General features: G+C 50.4%; 2 protein-coding genes across 2 annotated transcripts; both read right to left on the minus strand.

Moving 5' to 3' along the window:
* Positions 1-4,905: 4,905 nt before the first annotated feature.
* Positions 4,906-5,993, minus strand: LOC101765992 (EPIDERMAL PATTERNING FACTOR-like protein 3). Its single transcript, XM_004971680.2, has 3 exons — positions 5,804-5,993; positions 5,679-5,725; positions 4,906-5,566 (listed from the first exon to the last, which is right to left on the minus strand). Exons 1-3 carry the CDS (start codon positions 5,895-5,897, stop codon positions 5,357-5,359), a joined length of 351 nt encoding a protein of 116 aa, XP_004971737.2. The 5' UTR covers positions 5,898-5,993; the 3' UTR covers positions 4,906-5,356.
* A 587-nt stretch (positions 5,994-6,580) lies between these two features.
* Positions 6,581-10,802, minus strand: LOC101762464 (BTB/POZ domain and ankyrin repeat-containing protein NPR1). The gene is made up of 4 exons (XM_004968457.3): positions 10,144-10,802; positions 7,925-8,672; positions 7,580-7,741; positions 6,581-7,207 (listed from the first exon to the last, which is right to left on the minus strand). Exons 1-4 carry the CDS (start codon positions 10,717-10,719, stop codon positions 6,957-6,959), a joined length of 1,737 nt encoding a protein of 578 aa, XP_004968514.1. The 5' UTR covers positions 10,720-10,802; the 3' UTR covers positions 6,581-6,956.
* Between the last annotated feature and the right edge of the window lie 9,516 nt (positions 10,803-20,318).

Here is a 20,318-nt window from a genome sequence, read left to right on the forward strand (position 1 = left end):
CAGTGTGGTTTTGTGTGGGGACAGTCTGCAGGCTTGGACACGAGAGAGAGGAATGGATTACGATTTACGAATGGGTCAAATATTTTTGTTTCGCCTTCCCGGTTTGTTTCCACATGTCGTGTGACGTCCTACGTCTCTGTGCCTGTCAAGCGCCATGCCATCAGAAATTCAGAGCACAGGATTTGGAGAGACCGGCTGATTGATGGATAGAACAGAAAGAGTGGGAGTGATGTACTCCTTTTAAGGCCGTTGCAGTCACTACTCACTCTCTACATTTGCAAAAAAGAGAATAATCAAAGTGAGGGCAGCTTTGCTGCTTTGCAGGCCACAGTGGAATTCAAAATCAAACCGTGGTTGACATTCATATTTGAATTTGCACTTTATAGGCTTTTAGCAATTAGTATGCTTTTCTTGGACGGCTGTGTGTCAATTCTACACGGAATCTACCCAATCATCAAAGATGCTCAATGCAGAGACTCCTGCTTCTGTCCTTGACTGCAAACCATGATTTCCACTTGCTGAAGTTTAACCATCATCAACCTTATCTACCTTTGAATGGCAGTTCTTCTTCTGTTCATACCTATCTAGCTGAATATTCCCCCCTACCCTACCCAGAGAGAGAAACAAGGATGTTTGGTTTCTCGAGCTAAAGTTTAGTCCATGTCACATCGAATATTCGAAGACTAATTAGGAGGACTAAATATAAGTTAATTATAAAACTAATTGCACAGATGGAGGCTAAACGGCGAGACGAATCTATTAAGTCTAATTAATCCATAATTAGCAAATGATTACTGTAGCAGCACATTGTCAAATCATGGACTAATTAGGCTTAATAGATTTGCCTCGCCGTTTAGCCTCTATCTATGTAATGAGTTTTGTAAGTATTCTATATTTAATACTTTTAATTAGTATCTAAACAATCGATGTGACGGGAACTAAACACACCCACGGAGACACATCCAGCCATCCACACAAATCAGTCAGGCTTTGCGTCCCTACCCTACTCTGATCCGGTGCTCGCTCACAAATTCCTGGGCTGAGCAGGGCCAAATATAAAAAAGGCATGCGTGTACCTCCAAACCAAACGCACGCAAACAAAAAGCCTTCAGCGCTGCACACCGGCCTTGTCCGATAGCCTGATCATCCCCCATCTCCAGCACTTTGTTTTGTTGGCATCATTTCATTCGGGTATCATGAGCCTGATTTGAACAGAGCTACAGATCTGCTGTTGCCTATGCATGGCATGTCTGCTCCCTACTTGGAGCAGCACACTGTTCGCGTGTGCACGTCAGATCACCAGTTTCAAACTCGTTTAAAATGGACGTGGTTTGGAAACAAAATAATCCAGCAAGTGAAGTTGACAAAGGATTAGGCTGGAGCCTCAAGTCAAGGGAAAAGGAGTAAAAGGCATCCGTTCGAAAGAGATGGCAGCAAGCAAGAAAGGTTAAAGGGGAAAGAATATGTTGTTGCCATTTGCGTGCATCAAAGAGGATCTCGATGCGGATTTGAATTTCGGTGCGCCCTGGAGCCAAACAAACAACGCAAATGACACGAGAGCAGGTGGGAATTTGAAACCTGCGTATTGTACTCCACTGGAGATTTTGTAGTGTTGCGCTGGTGTCAAGGGCAAGATGCTGAATCTACGAAGGGTGTCGTCGACGTCATGGTGCCTGATGCGTATGCTGGGCCCCACAGCTACTTACTTGGGCGAGGCTGGGCCAGCACTATGCGGCCTGGTATGGATGTTGGGCCTGACAGTAGCTTATCGTTTTTGGGCCAGATTAATTGATGCCCAGGACTACCAACCAAACCACACATCTGTTTCGTAACAGACTTCTTTCTGCTTGAGGTTTCAAAATTACAAAAGGGAGTGCTAAGAAGATGAAAAGGGGAAGTGTTTTCTGCGTGTACTCCCTCCGTATAGGAAAACAAAGTTGTTTTGGACAAAGTTTGGGTCAAATATTGGAAATATAAATCATGAATAATTTTTAAGTTGTTGAGTTTGGAAATGTGAAAGCCATATAAATACTTTCATAAAAATATACATATATCACTTTTTGATAAATATTTTTAAAAAAATAAGGAGTCAAAGTAATGCTTTGGAGACCGTGTCGCTGTCCAAAACGACTTCCTTTTCCTATATGGAGGGAGTACAGGAGCTTGATTTCAAAAGGGCTTTATATACAAACTCCGGGACTGCTTGAAATGAAAAAACAGCAAAAGAAATAAGAAGATAAAAACACAAATCAAATCATGAGCTATTTCAAATCAAAAGGAGCTTTAAATTCACAGACAATCCATAAATAAATTCCTGCAAACGTGGGGGAAACATTCCTGCAAACGTGGGGGAAGAAATTCAGTGCAGGACGGCTGCAAACCACGAGCTGTGCAGCCCTGTACTCGATTGTTGCCGCGTGGATAGCCCACGTATCCAGTGGCAGACGACAGACGCGGCTCCTCCTGGTGAGACACGATTTACACGGCGCGCGGCAAAAAGATTTGGTGCAGGACGGCTGCAAACCGCGCTCCGTGCAGCCCCGCGCCCGATGATTGCCGCGTGGATAGCCGAAGGATCGGACGCAACCAACGGCGGCTCGCGCCCAGCAGAGAGGAGGATGTTTTGCGGCGGGCTCGGCCGAAGTCATCCGATGAGGCTCGATCTTGTCGTCCTGCTCCTGCCCGCCGCCGGCCGGCGCACCCCTCCCCTGATCCGCTCCGCTGACTCCTGTTACTGCCACGCCGTGTCCTCCTCGTCCTTGTCCTAGCCGTCCCCGCTGTGGCCGCCAGCCGACGCTGCCTGATCCCGCGCCGCAGGAAGTCTCCACCCCACCCCGCCGCTGCTGTTTGTTGTATCATGCAGGCTATTGTTTCAGCATGTTGAGCTTCTCGTGCGACGCCAGTATCATGAAGCTCCATCTTCCCTAACTCGTTTCCGGCAGAAAAGCGCCATTACAGTTTATAGTAGTCTTCTGGAGGGGTCTTCCCTTTACTGTTGTTATTATTATGCATTATGCGGTTTTTGAGCTTTGCTCACTTCGATTATTAGACAAATTCCATGCGTCCAGGTGACAAATAACATCATTGACTATCTCCTGAGCACACTTCTTAGTTCTTACTTCACTTGCATTAGTCTTATTCCTCTGCGTCCCACCAGCACAGTAGAAAGATGATGATCTTCTGACGCCACTACTTCAGAGTTCAGATAGTGAATAAGCATCCCACTTCTGACGCTACATGATTCGGCCTGTAGAACAAAACATCAATTGCTGAAGTACCTGATGGCGGATGTACCATACGTTTGGTCTCACGATCCAAGCGGAGGTAGAGTGTGGGCGTTGACGTGAGGGACAAGGGGTGCACCACGGACGACGCGGCTGCCACGGCGGCCAGCGGATGAGAGGAACGGCACCGAACAAGGTCGACTGGGCTGGCGGTGGCGGATTAGAGGAACGGTGCCGAACAAGACGACTGTAGCGGATGAGGGGGATGGCGGCGCCAGACGAGGCAACTGCGCCGGCTGACGAGGGGGACGGCAGCGGTCGACGGAGGCAACGTCGACGGCGGCGGACGATGAAGGCGATGCGACGGCAAACGGTAAGGAAGCAATTACATCTCGCCTGAGAGATGAGCCGCATGTTAAGCCGAGCTGAGCCGCATGCTCTCATCTTCCCTTCACCGGTGGCGAGATTTTGATTGGTTCACCGGCATGCCGCTGCGGCGCTGCAACATGCTCCTCCCTTCTTCGCCGGCAGCCCGGCATGCTCATCTTCCCTTCACCAGTGGAGTATAACACCGTCAGTCAGGCTCTAGTCCATGCTTGCAATGTTGTTATCATTTGTTCTACATCAGGAATCCATGCCAAACTGATATTCCGTGAGATGCCCCATGATGATCGGGTGCTGCTCGCTGCTCACTGCCACGGCGGTATCAGACGCCCAGGCAATCCTCGCCTTGGACTCCGCCGGCGCCACCATCTCCGTCTCCCGACCTGCCCGCGGCACTAACCACCCTTCGCGCCGCGCAATTTCTATCTTCCTCTGCGTCTCTGTCTTGTGGACACGTACATACAGGTGGCCCTTTGGGGTCGGCACACGCGCGCGAGAGGAAGTGAGACGGAGCTATGGCCTCTGGGACGGTCGGAGACCGGCGGCGGCCGGCGCTCCGGCGTGAAGCGGCAGAGGCGTTTCCAGGGCCGGCGAAGAGTGGAACGCCGAGACGTTCTTGTGGGAGTGTCGCGCTCGCGCCCACTTGGCCTCCGGTGCCGACGGGCTGCCTCGCGCCGCCTACGACGGAGGACGATCGGTTAAAGAAAAATTCGCTTCGCTTACACGCATGGCAGTGCTGTGCAATTTGCATTGCATTTGCAGAATGGAGACTGAAGATGGAAGCTCTCGTCCTCCTCGCAGAGCCAATCAACCGGCATTATCTGCGCATTGGAGAACTGGAGCCTGAAGATGAGGCAGAGTTCTGAGTTTGTGACGGACAAAAATGGCAGGTATGGACAGGCAATTTCTTCAGAGATCAGAGAAGCAGCATCTGTGGATCAAATCGTGCCCAAGCCTACACAACTACCGGATGCATGCCCAAGGCCGTCTGAACCCTGAACCGCCGCCCGGACGGAGACCATGAGCGCTCCGCGCTCCGGCGGAGAACAAGGCGGACCCCATGACGGTCCTGAGCGCGAACGCCGCGGCAGTTGAGCAGAGCCAAGGGAACGAAGACCATAGTGGACACATGCTGCGGCGTCGGAGGGCTCCCGAGGAGACAAATGTGGACGCCCGAAACGCGGCGGCGCTCCGGCGAGCCCGCGGCGTGCGGAAGGAGGCGACCCGGGGGGTGGACGGTATTTGAGATACCGTCCGGGTGGACGGTAAATGAAATACCGTCCACCCTGGTCCCTCCTGTCCGTCCAATCACGATTGTGCGCCTCAGATAATTCGCAAATTATCTCCTATTTTACATCCGTTCTATTGTTTTCCGCTCTATCGCCAACCCATCGACGAGACGCGGACGCCCACGCGTGGCGACGGCAAGCCCGGCGCGCCGCCGGCACCGGCTCCGGTGACGGACCGCACGACGCCGTGACGGTGGCGGCGTCGACAGGGTGGGCCTGCTCTGCTCCCTGCCACAGCAGAGCAGCGTCGGACCGTCGTCCTTGCGGTGTCCGATCGAGGACGCCACCGTCGCCGTCGGCCAACCTGCCCCGTGACACTAGCAACCGCTTCTAGCAGTGTAGCAGAGCAGCTTCTATATCGCAACCCGTCCAGTCCTCGCCATTCTTGAAGCTGTCGTCGTTTGATGAAACCGGAGACGGCGCCGCCGCCGCACTTCCACCTGAATACAGACAGTGTCGTCATGGATCGAAGACGGCGGCGCCGCACCTGCACTTCCACCCGACGGGCTCGTAGTTGGCGCACTGCGGGCGGAGGCCGCCCTCCGTGACGGCGCCGGCGCGCACCTGCACGGGCTCGCACGGCGCGCACCCGCCGCACTTGCTCTCGCAGCACGGCGGCCTCGAGCCCAGCCTGCTCAGCTGCTCCTGCTCACCTTCCCCACCACCGATCTGGTGAACGAAGCACAGCGACATCATCAGCGTTCTCCATGCTTCGCATGCAGTAAGGAGAAGCAGACATGGCTAGCCGCGCCTCGCACAGGATTGCGAGAAAGGAACGTACCGGCGATGAGTGCCCGCCGTCCCCGACATGCGCAAGCTCCCGGTCGCCTGCCGAGACGATTGGCATGGTTTCAGAAACCAAAAAAAAAAAAATGGAGGCGAAATGAAGGATCGGTGACACCTCACCTTGGGACACGGCAATCGGAAGAAGCAGGACGAAGACGAAGAGGAACCAGGGTGCCCTACTGTTGTGCTTCCGCAGACCGTGAGCTCCACACATCACGAAGCGCAGCGGCAGCAAGGCAGCGAGCAGAGGCTACTCACTCTTGTTTGCTGCGAAATGCTAGAGCTAGTTGCTACGTCTTCTACTTTCCACTCTGCTGTGCACTCTTCTCCTCAGAGCTCCTTCCTCTGGGCCTTCTTTTTCTAGGACAAGGTCAAGGTCCTCGCTCGCGTCGCGTCGCATGTGGCAAAGCGGCGTGCCATGCTCGTAATTGCGTTGCAGTGGTCAGGACTCAGGTCAGGCCGCAGCAACGCAACAGCCGCGTGATTGCGAGGCGGCCTTTTGCGTTGAACGGCCAGTCCGTTCGTCTCTGCAACGCTCGCTGCCTCAGGTTCAGAGACAGAGAGGTCGCCTATGGCGTAGTAGCATCGAAAGGCTACGCGCGGTAGGCGGGAAAGGGCGCCGCCGCAGCAGCGCGCGCAGAAGAAAGTTTGCATGGAGGGGCCTCGCATTAACGGCACGTGCCAGTGGGCCACGGCCCACGGTCCCGTGTTTTTTACGCTGCAGCAGCCAGCACCAGCAGCAAGCAACTAGATGAGTTCTACGCTCCTGCAGCTGCTACTTTTACCGCTGTAGCACATGAGAGCGAAGGGCAAGGATAGTGCAGTTTTCAATGCACCGATGGTGGATGTTTCAGGAATCAACAAGTCTACGGATGCAAAATTAGCAGAAACCGATCATGGCGCAGCAGAAACTCCCATTCATGCATGAAACGTTAGAAGACATAAGCCAAGCACTGGTAATTGTTGCAATTCAGTTTATCACTCGGCTGCCCATCGCTGATCTAGACTACCATTCACAATCCAAGCATCTCAAGTTACCAATTTACATACACCTAGTACACAATTCTATGGACATACCAAGTACTACTATATGTTATGCAGGAACATACTGTACAAGCACAAGTGAGCACCAATACGGGCTCTGCATGGCCAATAGATTAGCCATGGAGAATATCAGGCGAAGCTAGACTGCTACAACGACCATGGGGACATTACACAGACGGGCACATCATTAGCTACCAAAATGGCGGGAACGGGGAACCAAGGTTTCCTTTCATCTCCTGGGCCGGACGGCTCCGATCGATGTCGTCCTCGATGATACGGAAGATGAACGGGCTGACCTGTCATTCTCCTCCTTGTCCTCGCTGAATGCCTTCTGGAGCACGTCTTGCAGGTCATGGAACCTCCTCTTCTTCTCTGTGGATGTGGATGTGTCTCTCCCAAGGGAAGCCAGCTCGTTTTCATCGTCCATGAACTGGTCCAGCACTTTTGAACACCGTGGGAAGAAGCGCTTCCCAAGTTCCACTGGTACACAAAGTCATCTTCTGGTTAGTCTGGGTTTCAATTGTATACTGCTTCTAATCCCCAGAAGTACTACTACTTAGCAAATCAAGGTCAGATATTACAATTCCAAATGACCACAGCAAAACTTGCATATTCAGGTTAAACATGTTTTGTCATGGAAACATCAGCTATCATTCTCAAAGAGTGAAAAAGGAAAAGTGTCCTTGTTTCACAGACTAATTCATGGAGTATCTAACAAGATATTTGACAGTAAACTTCTAAAATTGAAGACCAAAGAAAACAGATATATGTTAAAGAGGCGAACAGCAATAGATTGAAAAATGAAAAAAAAATGCAGTTTAAAGGGGGGAAAAAATGCAAGCCAAATGTCACCTGTTTTGGAGAGGGCGCTCATCCGAGTCAAGTGTTCTTCCTTCATTTTGAAAGGAGTGTCATTTAGATCAACAGTAAGGGCAAATTCCAAGGTTCCATCCACTTGAGCAATGTCCATTGCTACCCTTGCCTCCATGGGGAACAATATCCTCGCTAAAGCAACTGCATAACATAAAAATTAAATATATGAAGACATAACAAAGCATGCAAGAGAAGTACAAAACACTAGTTAGTCAGCTAATTGCTGGTGCAGAACAGTGCTCTCCACGCAACACCACCAGCCACATTTGAACAATTTGTTCTGAAAAACATAGCACTATGTGCATTTTCCAAGCTGAAGATTACCTCGATTTTCAAGGTAGAGCAACCTTCCACGCAGACAGTCTCCTGCCATCGCAAGAGAAACTGATGCTTCTCCAAGTTGCGGATCCCTTCTTTCAGCTTGCTCTAGTATCTCAATACATAATTTATCTTTTGGAGAAGGTTTTCCATCCTCAGTAGGCCCAAAGTAATCCCCATGCTTGGTAAGTCGCTTAGATATCTGTACTGCTTTTCTATGATCAAATGTGAGATCTGACGGCCGAGCTCCCTTGGTCAAAAGGGAGACAATAATTTTAGGCTCCATTCTCATAGCAGCAATATGAAGAACTGTATAACCTCTTGGGTTCCTATGATTAACATCTGCAAGTGCGAGATCCAGAAGCTCTGTTGTGATCTTTGAGTCACAATGTTCTACAGCATAGTGCAATGCATATGCGTCATCAAGATTAGTTTTCCCTTCCTTGAGTAGCATTCTGACTAGCTCCACATCATCAGAATCCAGCGCTCTGTGTACTCTTCGTACATGTATGTTAGGGAAGCCCTTGTCTTCAGGCGAAACTAATTCAAGACTTAGCCTTGCATCAACAATTTGTTTGACAACATCTGGAGGCAAAGCCTTCTCAAGAGTAATCATATCAAGATTTGACCGAACTACTATCTCAAGGCATCTCTCGAGAAGTTTCACACAAGATTTGCTGCATAAGTTTGCAACAGATAGGATCAATGGGAGGTTGTCTACTTCAACCTTATCAAGGACATCAAGGAGCTGCCGCTGCAGGGAAAAATCAGGAACAATGTGGCTTAGTAATGTCAAAAGTCACAAATAATTATAGTAATGCTAACACATAGTACTAGGCTAGAACAGTAAACGGGCATGCCTGCACATCAGTTCAACTTTTATACAAAAGAGTAGGGGGGAAAGCAAGTAGTATCAAACCTCAACGGATCTTACCATGAATTCTCGAGATAGAACTAAACCACAACTAAATATTCCAGAAGGCATAAAAACAGCTCCAGGTTCCTTATAGATCTTTATATTAAATATAGGTGTCAGAATGGAGAAGCAAGTAGAAACAGAGTAAGGTGCTTTGCATATGCAGACTAGCACATGCATAATCAGGACCATTGCCAGAAGCACGGAATGGCAAGATAGGACAACCGGGCTCTATGCTCCCACTTTGAGAGCTCGATTAAAGGTCCCAAAAATTGTGGAAGTAATTGCTGATTTTTCGGTAAACATTAATAGCCTGATGTTCTAGTGCTATTACTATTCTCTTCACAGTGGATTGACAAAGCTCTAATCAAATAATATATTTTCTATGCAAGTTAGCAATAATAAGTTTCACCATAACATAGAGAGTAGTTCCTCATCGGCAATTTCTTTGCTTCTTAGGCCCTTGTACTTTCCTTTATAGAGATATATTAGTGGATTTGTTGAACTACAAACAAGGACCGAGAACATGTCATCTATTGCACTCCATAAATGGTGTGCTGCCTTATCATGTATGCACCATCAAAATTAAGTGGGAAAAATATGCTGGTTTGTTTTTGTTTGCATGTGTATTGTTGCTGTGTCGATGTGAACTGTCGGTATCCAAGTAATCCAAAGTAGAGAATGCAGAGTTTGATCTCTTTCTATTCAGTACTCTAAAAAGAAATTGTCCTTTCCTGAAAGCAAAAATAGTAAACAGCTTTATCATGTCTGCACTACAGTTACAGCAATTTACCGTACAACATATCTTACTGAACCCATCAAATTGGAGCGGATTTTTCGCGTGCCAAATAGATGTATCCAGGTATTTTCTGATCAAATTATAACTGGACCAATTAAACAGGGCATGATTTGGCTGATTGATGACTTATGTTGCATATCACTGTTTGTGTACACGTCGTGGTCTACTTCGAAAACTTTACCCATCACTGCACAATCAGCACGAGGTTATTGTCACTGTAGCATCCAGATTGTACTACCGATGAACTCTATTTTCCAAATGCATGAAGAATTTTTTTTCCCAATTTAGGCAACGTCTGCGTGGGAAGCGCAACAGACGAAGAAAGCCTCTTTGCAAGCCACCGATTAATGGCACGAAACCTTGAGCAAGCAATCAACACGCATCACAGCAGTCACACGACAACCGAAAAAGGCGCCATGAATCGCGGCATCCTTTCCGGCGGCGCGGGGGGCGTGAGCCGTGAGGTGAGAGGGAGGTCGAGAAATCGAAGGAGATGAGATGGATGCGGACCTGGAAGAGGCTGGTGAGCTCGGCGACCTCGAAGGTGGAGGCGGCGAAGAGGACCTGCGCCATGAAGGCGACGGCGGGGCGGCAGCCGAGATGCGCGCAACCGCCCTCGTCGACGCAGAGACACGCCGCCTTGGGCAGGGCGCCGACGCGGCCGCTGTAGAGGTACTCGATCACCAGCCGCAGCGCCTCGTAGCCGACCTCCACCTCCTCGCCGAGAAGCTCTCGGAGCTCGACCTTGTCCTTGTCCTTGTCCTTGTCCTTGTCCTTGTCTTTGTCCTTGACCTTCTCCTCGCCGGCGCCGGCGGCCGCGGTTCGGCGCGCGAAGAAGGCGCGCAGGAAGGGACTGCGCGCGCAGAGCACGCAGCGGTGCACGCAAAGGTCGGGCGCGCCGGGCACCGCGATGCGCGCGTCGGAGAGGAAGGCGAAGTCGTCGGGGGAGCGGAACGCGGCGGCGAGATTGTCGGAGAGGCGGCGGAGCGCCTGTAGGTCGGCGTCCGCCGCGTCGGCGCCGTCGACGGAGACGCTATCGGAGTCAGAGAGCGCGACGGCTGTGACCTGGCTGTCCATGGGCTCCATTTTGCCAGGGGGTGGCGCGCCGGAGCCCGGGTTGGTGGGAAGGCGCGAGGAAATCGAAGCGAGCGGACTCAGCGGCGAGGGAGGGAGGGAGGGGCGCGGGGAAAGAGACGGATTTATGGCATTAGTAAACGGCACGACTGAGGTGGCAGATGGGGAGGTGTTGCGATTTGGCCCCCTCGTTTCATACATTTATGAACTAAGGTCCCAAAGATGACCAACCTCCTTTTTGTCATTTTGTTGCTCGCCTTAGCAAAGTGCATGTCTATGGCATGTTTGGTTCATGTCCGGTGCACGCTACATGAAAACTACAGCACGGCACACTAGCTTAGCCCACTGTTTTATTCGCCGCCGAAAGTTTGGCCTGCAGTACGGGCTTGTTTGGTTCAAGGCCTAAAACAGATCTGCCCGATCAAAACTCTGCCTGCACCTTGCTTGTGACGTGTTTGGTTGAAGTCCTGAGGAGCTGCCTGGACCAGGCAAGGTGCATCGTCCCCCGTCCAACAAAATCGACTGCTTAGCTGCAACACGGTTGTTACCTAGCCTAACTACTATGATTAGTTGATTAATTGATCAGATCATGTAGTTTGCGTATTACTTTTACCAACTCATTTTCTCATTGCTTTTTGTCTGATTTTTGGTACGACGAGGGCACAATATCATGTAGCTTAATCAATGATATTTTGTGACCGTTTCCATTCGTTCAATCCTTACTTTGATTAAATATTTTATCAAAACATGTTAAGATTTATTTATTACAAAAAACATTCTACTAGCAAAACAATAGCACACACTATCAATATATATTTGATTATACTTAAAAAGCATATTTATCATGAGCATCTTGTGTCATTGGTATGCCTAGGCACATGCCTCCAACCAAACACATCATCTCCCAACTTATCTGGTCAGGCAGATTTTATCAATTTTACGGACAACTCTCATGCAGCACTTTTCACCAGGCAAGTCACTCAAGAACAAGCCCTATCTGCGCAAGCGTCATTCACTTCCTTCTCCATTGTATCTAGCCCCAACATCCGCCAAAACATCCCACGGACGATTTGTCCGTCACTACAAAGCATGGCGTAGCCACGACGTAGCATCTTTGGGATGATATCGAGATAGACCATATCCTCACGCGTGCTATGCAATTTATCTATTTTCTTAAATGTTATATTATTGCTCTAACAAACAAGCGTAAAGTGGTGAACAGTTGCTCTAACAAACAAATTTGACGTATAAATATTTTTGCGAGCTAAATTACATACTTTTAGATAAATCACAGTACAGAGTGGTACCGATTCTACCGATTCAACCCGCAGTCAGACTTGCGGTCCAATGTTTAGAGCGTTGTGCTGCACATGCGTCATCACCTGGATGATTTCTCCGTCACAAATACAATATATTATCTTTGGGACAACATCCAAACAGATCATATTATAGAACGTGTCGAATAGCAAATTTCACAAACACTGCTAGCTTGATAAAACTGCGGTGCCGAGACACAATTACCAGGAGTTTGGAGGACGAAGCGGCAAGAGGGAAGAAACACAAGAGGAAAGCTTTTCACTTTGCACCCGGAGACAAAAGGCGCTAGCCCGCGTAGGAGCTGAAGAAGATAAGCTTCCTCTTGTCCGTAAATTAAATAAACAACACCCATAAAGTCCACAAATCTACTCCCTACCCCACTAGCTCCTGCAAACCCTCCGAGGCGGTTGCAACTGGAAGGACGTGGCGACGTGGCACGCCACGGGCATGGCGTTGCCAGTGTGATCGCCGCCGCCTGCCCGGGCTGGACGGCACCGGGGGAGCTTTTGCTTTGCTTTGCTTGCTTAAACAAGGCAGGGGGCTACAAGATACGTCGGGTGGTAGGCCAGATTCAGCCCACAGTTTCGGCCACTGCACGAACCCCTGCATGCCCGATCCGGCAATGGCTAGGCTACAGCTAAGCTAATCGCGTGGCAGCTTTGCATTGATGCCGTAGTTTAAGCGAGCCAGACAGCATGGGCGCGTCGAGGTAGCACTAATCTATGCTTTGTGTCCCTGATGCGACAGTTCGGAGAAGACGACGACTGATCGATTGGCTGCTGGACCACCTTTGACCGGCCGGCTAGCTGTGAGAGTGAGATTTCGTTCGATTCTATATGCTGCGACAAATGCGCCTTGCAAAAAGAAATGGAGGTGGCTGATCGTCGTCAGCTGGACAGTTATACGCGCCTATCTGATCTTGGAATCTTGTAGCTGCTTACTTGTGGCATTATGCTGCGCACCGATCCTTCCTTCCTTTTTTTTCTTCCGACCTTTTTTTTAATCAAAAAAGTCCGTACGTACTTCTCCGGTCCATCAACCTAGCTGGCTAGGGTGTTTGGTACGAGAAAGTCTTTAAAAAGTAGATTTTTGGCATTCTAGTTTCTCTTCCGGTCTATATAGTATAGAGATTAAGCATCATCGTAAGTGCTTTTAATCTGAACGTATCTATGCAAATCTTTTGCATAGTAGACATGCATAACAACTCTATTACATAACGTTGCAAAGCTTGTTTGCCTTTGTTATAAGAAGAGGCGTGTTGATGAAGCACCCCCCAACATCCATTAGTCACTCCATCTGGTCCAAACGTACCTCCAAAAGGTAGTGTGTGTGCCTAGTAGTACAACATCAAGGGTTGAATTAAATATGGGTACCTCCCTTTAGTTTAAGTGAGTGCTTATCTGAAATGTTTCAAATCCGATGGGGACAGTTCCCGCGTAACTTAGCTTAGCTGTCGGACCACTCTCTAATACTGGGATCGATTTCGTTGGCGCAGTCAGCAGGTAGTATTGTAGTAAAAAAAAAAAAACACGTCAGCCCACATGCATCTGCTCACTAATTTGACCTTGAAGGTGCATGCATGGCTCTCTATTAATCAATTTGGGCTAGCTTTGCGATTTCAGGCGTAAATTAAACGAATTTATTCTTCGTGACACTGGATTTGAGCTAAGAATCCGTGACGAGGGAGTGGCATGCGTTGTCTTTTTTTTTTAGAGGGAACTATACTATACTAGTGTTTCCCCTTTGCTAATATTTTTGGTGGAAATTATACATGCTAGCGTTTTCCCCTTGGCTTGCACCCTTTTGCATGTCCCTGTACAACGCACCCTGCACGTCCATCCGGGTGGACCATGTCCCGCGCGCGCCGCCCAACGGCCACTTTACCCCCACTGTCGCTGTCTGGTGGGTCCCTGGACGGTATCCGCTAGCAACCCGGCCCGAAGCGAAGCAACTGCCGTGGCGGTGATACTCACTTCCACTCCCCGGCAGACGGCGGCGACATCTCATCTCATCAGCGGCCGGCGTGCGTCCTTGTCTTCCACGGCTGCGGCTGCACCGGCTCTTCCGTTCCGGCAGCCGTCAATTTTTTGCACCCAAACTTGGGAGCATCGGAAAACATCACAAAGCCAGTGTTTGTTCAGAAATTAATACAGTAATGCCAGTATGGGATCATGCGTGACAGGTTTGGCGTGCGGTGGTTAGTTATCACGTTTCCCGTAGCTGAAAGAAGAAGAGAGAAAGGTTCCTCGTTCCGATTGAGTCGTTCGGCATATCGGCTGCTGGAGCCGAAAGGCGAGAGGTGCTTTGCTTGTGGAACAATAATTTTGGACAAGACACGTACGGTTCCGGTTGGAGTGGAGTTCAGCACGTTGGGGTGTGGTGGTTTGCCCGGTGCGCACGTGTTCGCTCCAATTTTTGGCCGCGACTTCCTTTTGATTTTTTTTTTTTTGCCAGGGAGAAAAAAAAGGAAGTCGCGCGCGGCCCGTCGTCCCGTCCGGTAATGGCCCGGTCCAAGTCAAAGTCAGCCGGAACGAACGGCGACGTGGCCGCGTCAACGGACGGAGACATGGCCGACGAGCGGGGCCGCTCGTGCGAGTATCGACGGCCAGATGGACCAGGCCCAGCGGGCGGCCCGAAGCGTGGCCCTAAAAAGCACGACATTAACGTGACCCGACACTATAGCAATAGTGTCTGGACTGGCACGAACTTATGCAAAATGTAGTGTTGGACCTGGCACGACATGATTATTGGGCAAGCATTACGTGGCACGATTACCCTGACCTATAATGCTATAAACTAGATACATATATTACACTGCTTGATGAAATGCATATATCTTTATATGAATTTGTGGTGGAATTGATCTATCTATATACGAGTTCACGATGAAATGGTGTGTATCTATATGGATTTATGATAAAGTTGATGAAGTTTTGAGTTGAATGAGTGCGGCTGGAAGGTCTAATAGTGTCGGATCGAATATTGCTAGTGACCGGACCGCCCATTTCGCTGTCTATACGTGCGAGCGATCTCATCTGTTGCGCTTTTGCTTTGCTTCGATGAACCAACCAGCGCTTCGTGGCTTCGTGCCAAGCTCGCACGTCATGTCCTGCCTGGTCGGCCGGTCTGGTCTTCCCAAGCAAGTAAATGAACGCAGCAGCAGACAGAGAGCGCAGCAACAAACATACTAGCATCAATGTTTGGATCTGGTTTGGTTGGCACTGTGCGGCCTGCAGATCACGGGAACAAACTCTGAGCTAGTACGAGGATGTGTTTCCAAACCCTATGGCCTGGTAGCAAGCAAGATATTTTCCGGTAAAACTTCACCACAGGACGCGAGTTTTTCCTGCAACGCCGACCGTAATTTCATCCTTGCCAAAATGGATTAAGTGGTAAGAAGTTTCGTGGCGTCCGAGCTACATACAAAACGTGGTGCCGAGTCAGTTGCGACCGACGACCGACCCCGTGGTGTTCCTGCAGCCTACTCCTACCATGCAAGCACATGACTGACGGATTGGGTGACGATTGGCACGCGGGCCACGGCATCGGTGAAGCCGACGGGACGGTAGGGAACTCTGCGCAAGTTTACGGCGGCACGTGTCATTTTCGTATCCGCACCGCCACCCGTGCTGACAGAGCGATAGGCGCCCACGATGCGTATCCACTAACGTGCACGTACGGGCGGGGCGACACAGACGGCGCTTTTGCTAGCATCGCGGTTGTTTGTTTCCCCTCCTCTCAGCTAATGGTTGGATTATAATCTAAATGGAGATTTTGTCACTTCTCGCTTCTTACCGTTCAAATTTCTAAAACAGCTCACCATATAAGATCGGTAAAATGTTTGGTGGGACCGATAAACCCGTAAGCGGAAACAAACGTGGTCTATATCCCCCTCGGTGCTCTTTCAGCCACCAAACCTTGCGGATCACTTGTGCGTGAAACAAAACAAGGTCGCAAGCAAGCTACACCGAGAGTCGCCGCCATTGCTGTCGGATGAAAATGAAGGTCGTCGCTGCCCCAATCCCATCCGGCTCCGGCACCAGTCTTCAGCGGGACCCGTGGAATAATCCGCGTGGACAACCAATAGCGCTGGCAGCAATCTACAGTACCCCGTCAGAAAATCGAATGCATCCCTCGACTACAGCACAACGCTACGGCTGCACAGGGCCGAAAACGAAGGACGACGACGGGCGTGGGGATTTTGGCCCACTCATTCACCGCCAACAAACTAAGATTCTTGGGCCTTCTTTTAAAAGAGCTTGGGTGGGCTTCCTGCTGCGTGCGTGTGTTGGGCGTACCAACCGGCCCACAATGACTGGCCCTGTTTCTTTCTTTTCCCGCAGCCGTTCAGAGCGTTCAGGTTCATCAGCTGCTGCGTGGAGTAAACAACCTCGCACTCGCCGCGGTAAACTCCAAGTCTCACGAGTTCTGACTTCTGACTGCTGCTGCAGGTGTAACAACCGGTGGCCGCGCAACCGTGCGTGCGTCCAAGCGGCCGCCGCGCATCTCGGCGCGGGCGCACGAAACCGGGTAAACAAAAAACTCGTGGGGTCCGTCCAAACCAAGCCTTTTTTGACCCTACACGCACAATCAAAACCTATAGCCACGTCCTCCAAACTATTTTTTACACAATACTACTCCTAGTCCCAGATACAATACGACGCCTTCTGCTTTCACCTAGTAGGCCGTAGCTAGCTACCGAGTAGCTCCAATTCTCAATCATCAGGCCAGAACGGCGATCGGATGGCCTGGCCTGTACTCCCTGTAGAGCATCGGCCGGTGCAGAGAGCGGCCGGTCCACATGCCAGAGGGACCCGGCCGGCGGCCGGCGAGGAGAAGACGCCGGATGGATGGATGATGGATCACAAGGACACAGTGAGATGCGTATGCATGCGTGGCGACGGAAGTAGATAGATAGCTCGAAGAGGAGCCCTGGAAGGTTTCCGAATGAATGCATGATGATGTTTATGGATCTGGAATGCATACACGTCTGCTTCGTCAGGTTCCGACGGCAGCAGGTGTGCTAACCGACGCCGCCGCTAGTAGCCTAGTAGGCTGCTGTACAGGGCACAGTGGTTGGAGAGAACAGAGAACGCCCGGCCCCAATGACCACGTGTATGGTCTCTTGACTCTTGCACTATTACGCTACAAAACACTGGACGATGCTGGTCATCTGAGATCAGTGCATCATCAGTAAAGGGACAGTATTCCTCCTGCTGATGTCGTATGCTCTCAACCCGATCTCCCTATTGGCTATTGGACAACGATCTAAATAGTACAGGGCTCCAATAATACAGCATTATTAACATATACTTATTCGTAATTTTCCAGCTGAGCTGTTTCGTTCGGTACCACTAGTCTCTAGCTATCGCTCGGGAATGAGAGAGAGAGAGAGAGCATGCATGCGGCAATGCGTTGCCTTGAGCCGAGACCCTAAGGCCCACCACACGTAGGCTTTATTTATTTGAGATTATAATTCACCTAAATTATATAAGCTGAATTATGGATCATAGGTACTATGATAAAAGATCATATTGGAACCACAAATAATCTGAAATAGGCTAGCCTGAGCAGCTTATTTGAGATTATTTGTGGTTCCATGATGTTCTTTTACTCTACTATCCTTGGATCATAATCATGCTTATATAATTTAGGAGGGAAACAAACAGGCTCATAGTCAAGCAGCCAAGCGATCGAGAGGAAGATGACGGTCCTGTTTGAAACAATTTAAATCCTGCTTATGGCCAAAATAACCTAAAATTAGCAGCCGAACGACGCACTTTTTTGCAACTGTTTTTTGACCGCACTTCTCCCCACTGCACTTATTGGTACTAAAACGTAGAAGCGGGTCAAACCCGCTTCTTAGGGAAGCGTTTTTTCCACTTTTATGCAGCTTATTTGAGAAGCAATTCTCCTGGCGCAGTATCAAACTGGGCCGACGACTGGTGATGACAACCGGCTAGGCGATAGCCTTTAGCAACGCGCGTGCAATAATTCCAGTGCCATGATTAATCCAAGTCCATGATTGAGTGAGATACATAGTGCCTCTATCAACAGAATGCATTTGTCTGCTCGCCTAAAGGCACTCCTCCATATGCACACGAACTGTTTCCTGTCAAAATAAAACACATCATATCATCAATTGCTGTTTTCAGGTGCTGCTTGATCCGACTTTCAGTACATGCATGCGCAAGAATCGCTGCGATCGCCCTGATGAGCCACCACAACCACACAGATCGAAAGCGGCCGGGGGGTTGACCTTTACGTGCGTGGAGCAGCAGACGGTAATATTCCAGGGGGATTCGATTCCGGGGCAGAAGATTCATCACTACTCGTGGATTCTCGGGGACCAGGGATCCATGATCCCGCCCTCCACCTACCAACATAGACAAAAAGAGAGCCGTGGCCGGTGGAACATGCTAGCAGCTGGTGACGGCGACGACGACGGCGACACTGGCACGCACCACACACCCATCAACGTAACCAATCAATCCACATATATCGTCTGTCTATCTTGTTAAGCTAGTGCGGCAAATCAGCGCTAAAAGGCGGGGCTTTTCAACCAAAAATGCGTCGCGCGCGCCCCCCGGATAAGAAAACTACGGCCATTAGCTAGCCAGTTCCGCCTCCGTGGATGGGCACCGCCGTCGGTGGAGGAGGCAATTGCAGTGGCAATGCCGATGCGTAACCCGATGGGCCACCGGCTCGCCCACCACCACCACCTCACGTGGTTGGAGGAAGCAAATGACACTTGCTTAGTACACTACTAAACTTTAGAAATTTGTATCTAAACAGTACCTTAGTATTACTAGTTGATCCCGATGCAATCAGACATCTCCTCAATCCTCACCAAGTAACATTTTTTTTTAATTTATGCATGCGCATGTGTGCATGCGCTAACAGGAGTAGCGAATTGGTAGACGAAGATAGATGCAGAATGAGAGGGGAGAAAGAGTTTAGAATCAGCAAGTAGCTCGAAGGGGGCGCAAAGAAGGATCAAGCACGACACTATAGTTTATGTCAGCCGTGACGGTGTTGCTTTGCAGCTGCATTCTACTTTGAGGTTGCTCATGGACTGGCTTTTCGATGCTTTTCATTTCCCCTTAATTGTACTAGGATACACTGTTGAGGAATGAAAAGCATCTATTCTCTTCATCAACTTAATGGACCTGTTCGACATGGACAAGCTGGATTGGGCTACAAGGGCCATGCCCCCCCCCCCCCCTCCCTCCACCCCTTGTCCAACTTATGCTAAGCAATTATAAGACTCATTCAATGCGCATAAGTTTTGTTCATGTAATCATATAAATAAACAGCTCCATTTTTACATAAAGAGCACATAACATCGCGTACTACAGTATTTGCATTTCATGAGAAGTATCGTTGTACTAGCTATCCATCCTCGGTCGATTGGCCCATTTTTGGCGTGGTGCTCCAAGCTCTCCAACATCTCTGCCGCTCCATTCATCGCCCGTTGATCAACATATGCATGTGCTTATTGATGATCGAGTGGAAAACTTGCGGGGTGACGTGTCACATGTGCATCACACCAGTAAGACCCGGTTGACGTTGCCGGCATGCATGATGCATCCCCATGCTCGCCTTCCTCTCGCCTAGTGCTTGCCGGTGTTGCTGACCGCTGCTTCATTCGGCTGCCGACATCCTATTCCTAGCGCGCGCCTGTACGATTCCACTGGCACACAGCTAGCCGTGCAGTGCCCCAGTGCGTGACCGTGTGTAGTATCGTCACGGCCACGTAGGGTCTCACGGCAGCCCCGGCGTCACCCTCGACCTCGATCGCGACATGTCAACGGTCAACACCACGTAGCAGTAGGATGTAGGAAACAAAGATCTGGGCTCGGGGGAGCGGGCGGGATACGATGCGATACGATGCCGACCCGGGCGGATCCGCGCCGTCCATCTCGCTCTCGCTCCCTCCCTCCACCGCCGGGTCGATGGCGACGGGCGCCGCGTGCAGATGCAGGTGCTGCTCGTGCAGGCTACCTCCCTCTGGTTGGGCGCCCCGCGCGGCGGGGAACGGAGGGGAACCATCAACAGCGACGTCAACGGCCGCCGGGGACGCCACGTGTGGCGCCGGAGCCGCCCCATCCCCTCGGGGACGTGACCCCTGACGTGAGAGCCGCGGGCCAGCCGCTCTCCCCTCGCCTCGCCTCGCCGTGCGAGCCGGTTGAACCGTGGGCCGTCGCCCCGCACGAGACGATCGGCGAGCGTGCCGGGCGCTGACGTCAGGCCACTGGTCTTCCGTCGTGCTGACGTAGGGCGCACTGCTTCTA

The sequence above is a fragment of the Setaria italica genome, chromosome V (genome assembly GCF_000263155.2).
Source record: "Setaria italica strain Yugu1 chromosome V, Setaria_italica_v2.0, whole genome shotgun sequence".
Taxonomy (NCBI): Eukaryota; Viridiplantae; Streptophyta; class Magnoliopsida; order Poales; family Poaceae; genus Setaria; species Setaria italica.

Coding starts and splice junctions, on each gene's coding strand:
- LOC101765992 (XM_004971680.2), bottom strand. CDS start 5,897: ATGTGTGGAGCTCACGGTCTGCGGAAGCACAACAGTAGGGCACCCTGG. Junction 5,726..5,803: donor TCCGATTGCCGTGTCCCAAG/GTGAGGTGTCAC, acceptor TCGTCTCGGCAG/GCGACCGGGAGCTTGCGCAT. Junction 5,567..5,678: donor ACGGCGGGCACTCATCGCCG/GTACGTTCCTTT, acceptor TTCGTTCACCAG/ATCGGTGGTGGGGAAGGTGA.
- LOC101762464 (XM_004968457.3), bottom strand. CDS start 10,719: ATGGAGCCCATGGACAGCCAGGTCACAGCCGTCGCGCTCTCTGACTCC. Junction 7,742..7,924: donor GCTCTACCTTGAAAATCGAG/GTAATCTTCAGC, acceptor TATGTTATGCAG/TTGCTTTAGCGAGGATATTG. Junction 7,208..7,579: donor GAGCGCCCTCTCCAAAACAG/GTGACATTTGGC, acceptor TTTGTGTACCAG/TGGAACTTGGGAAGCGCTTC.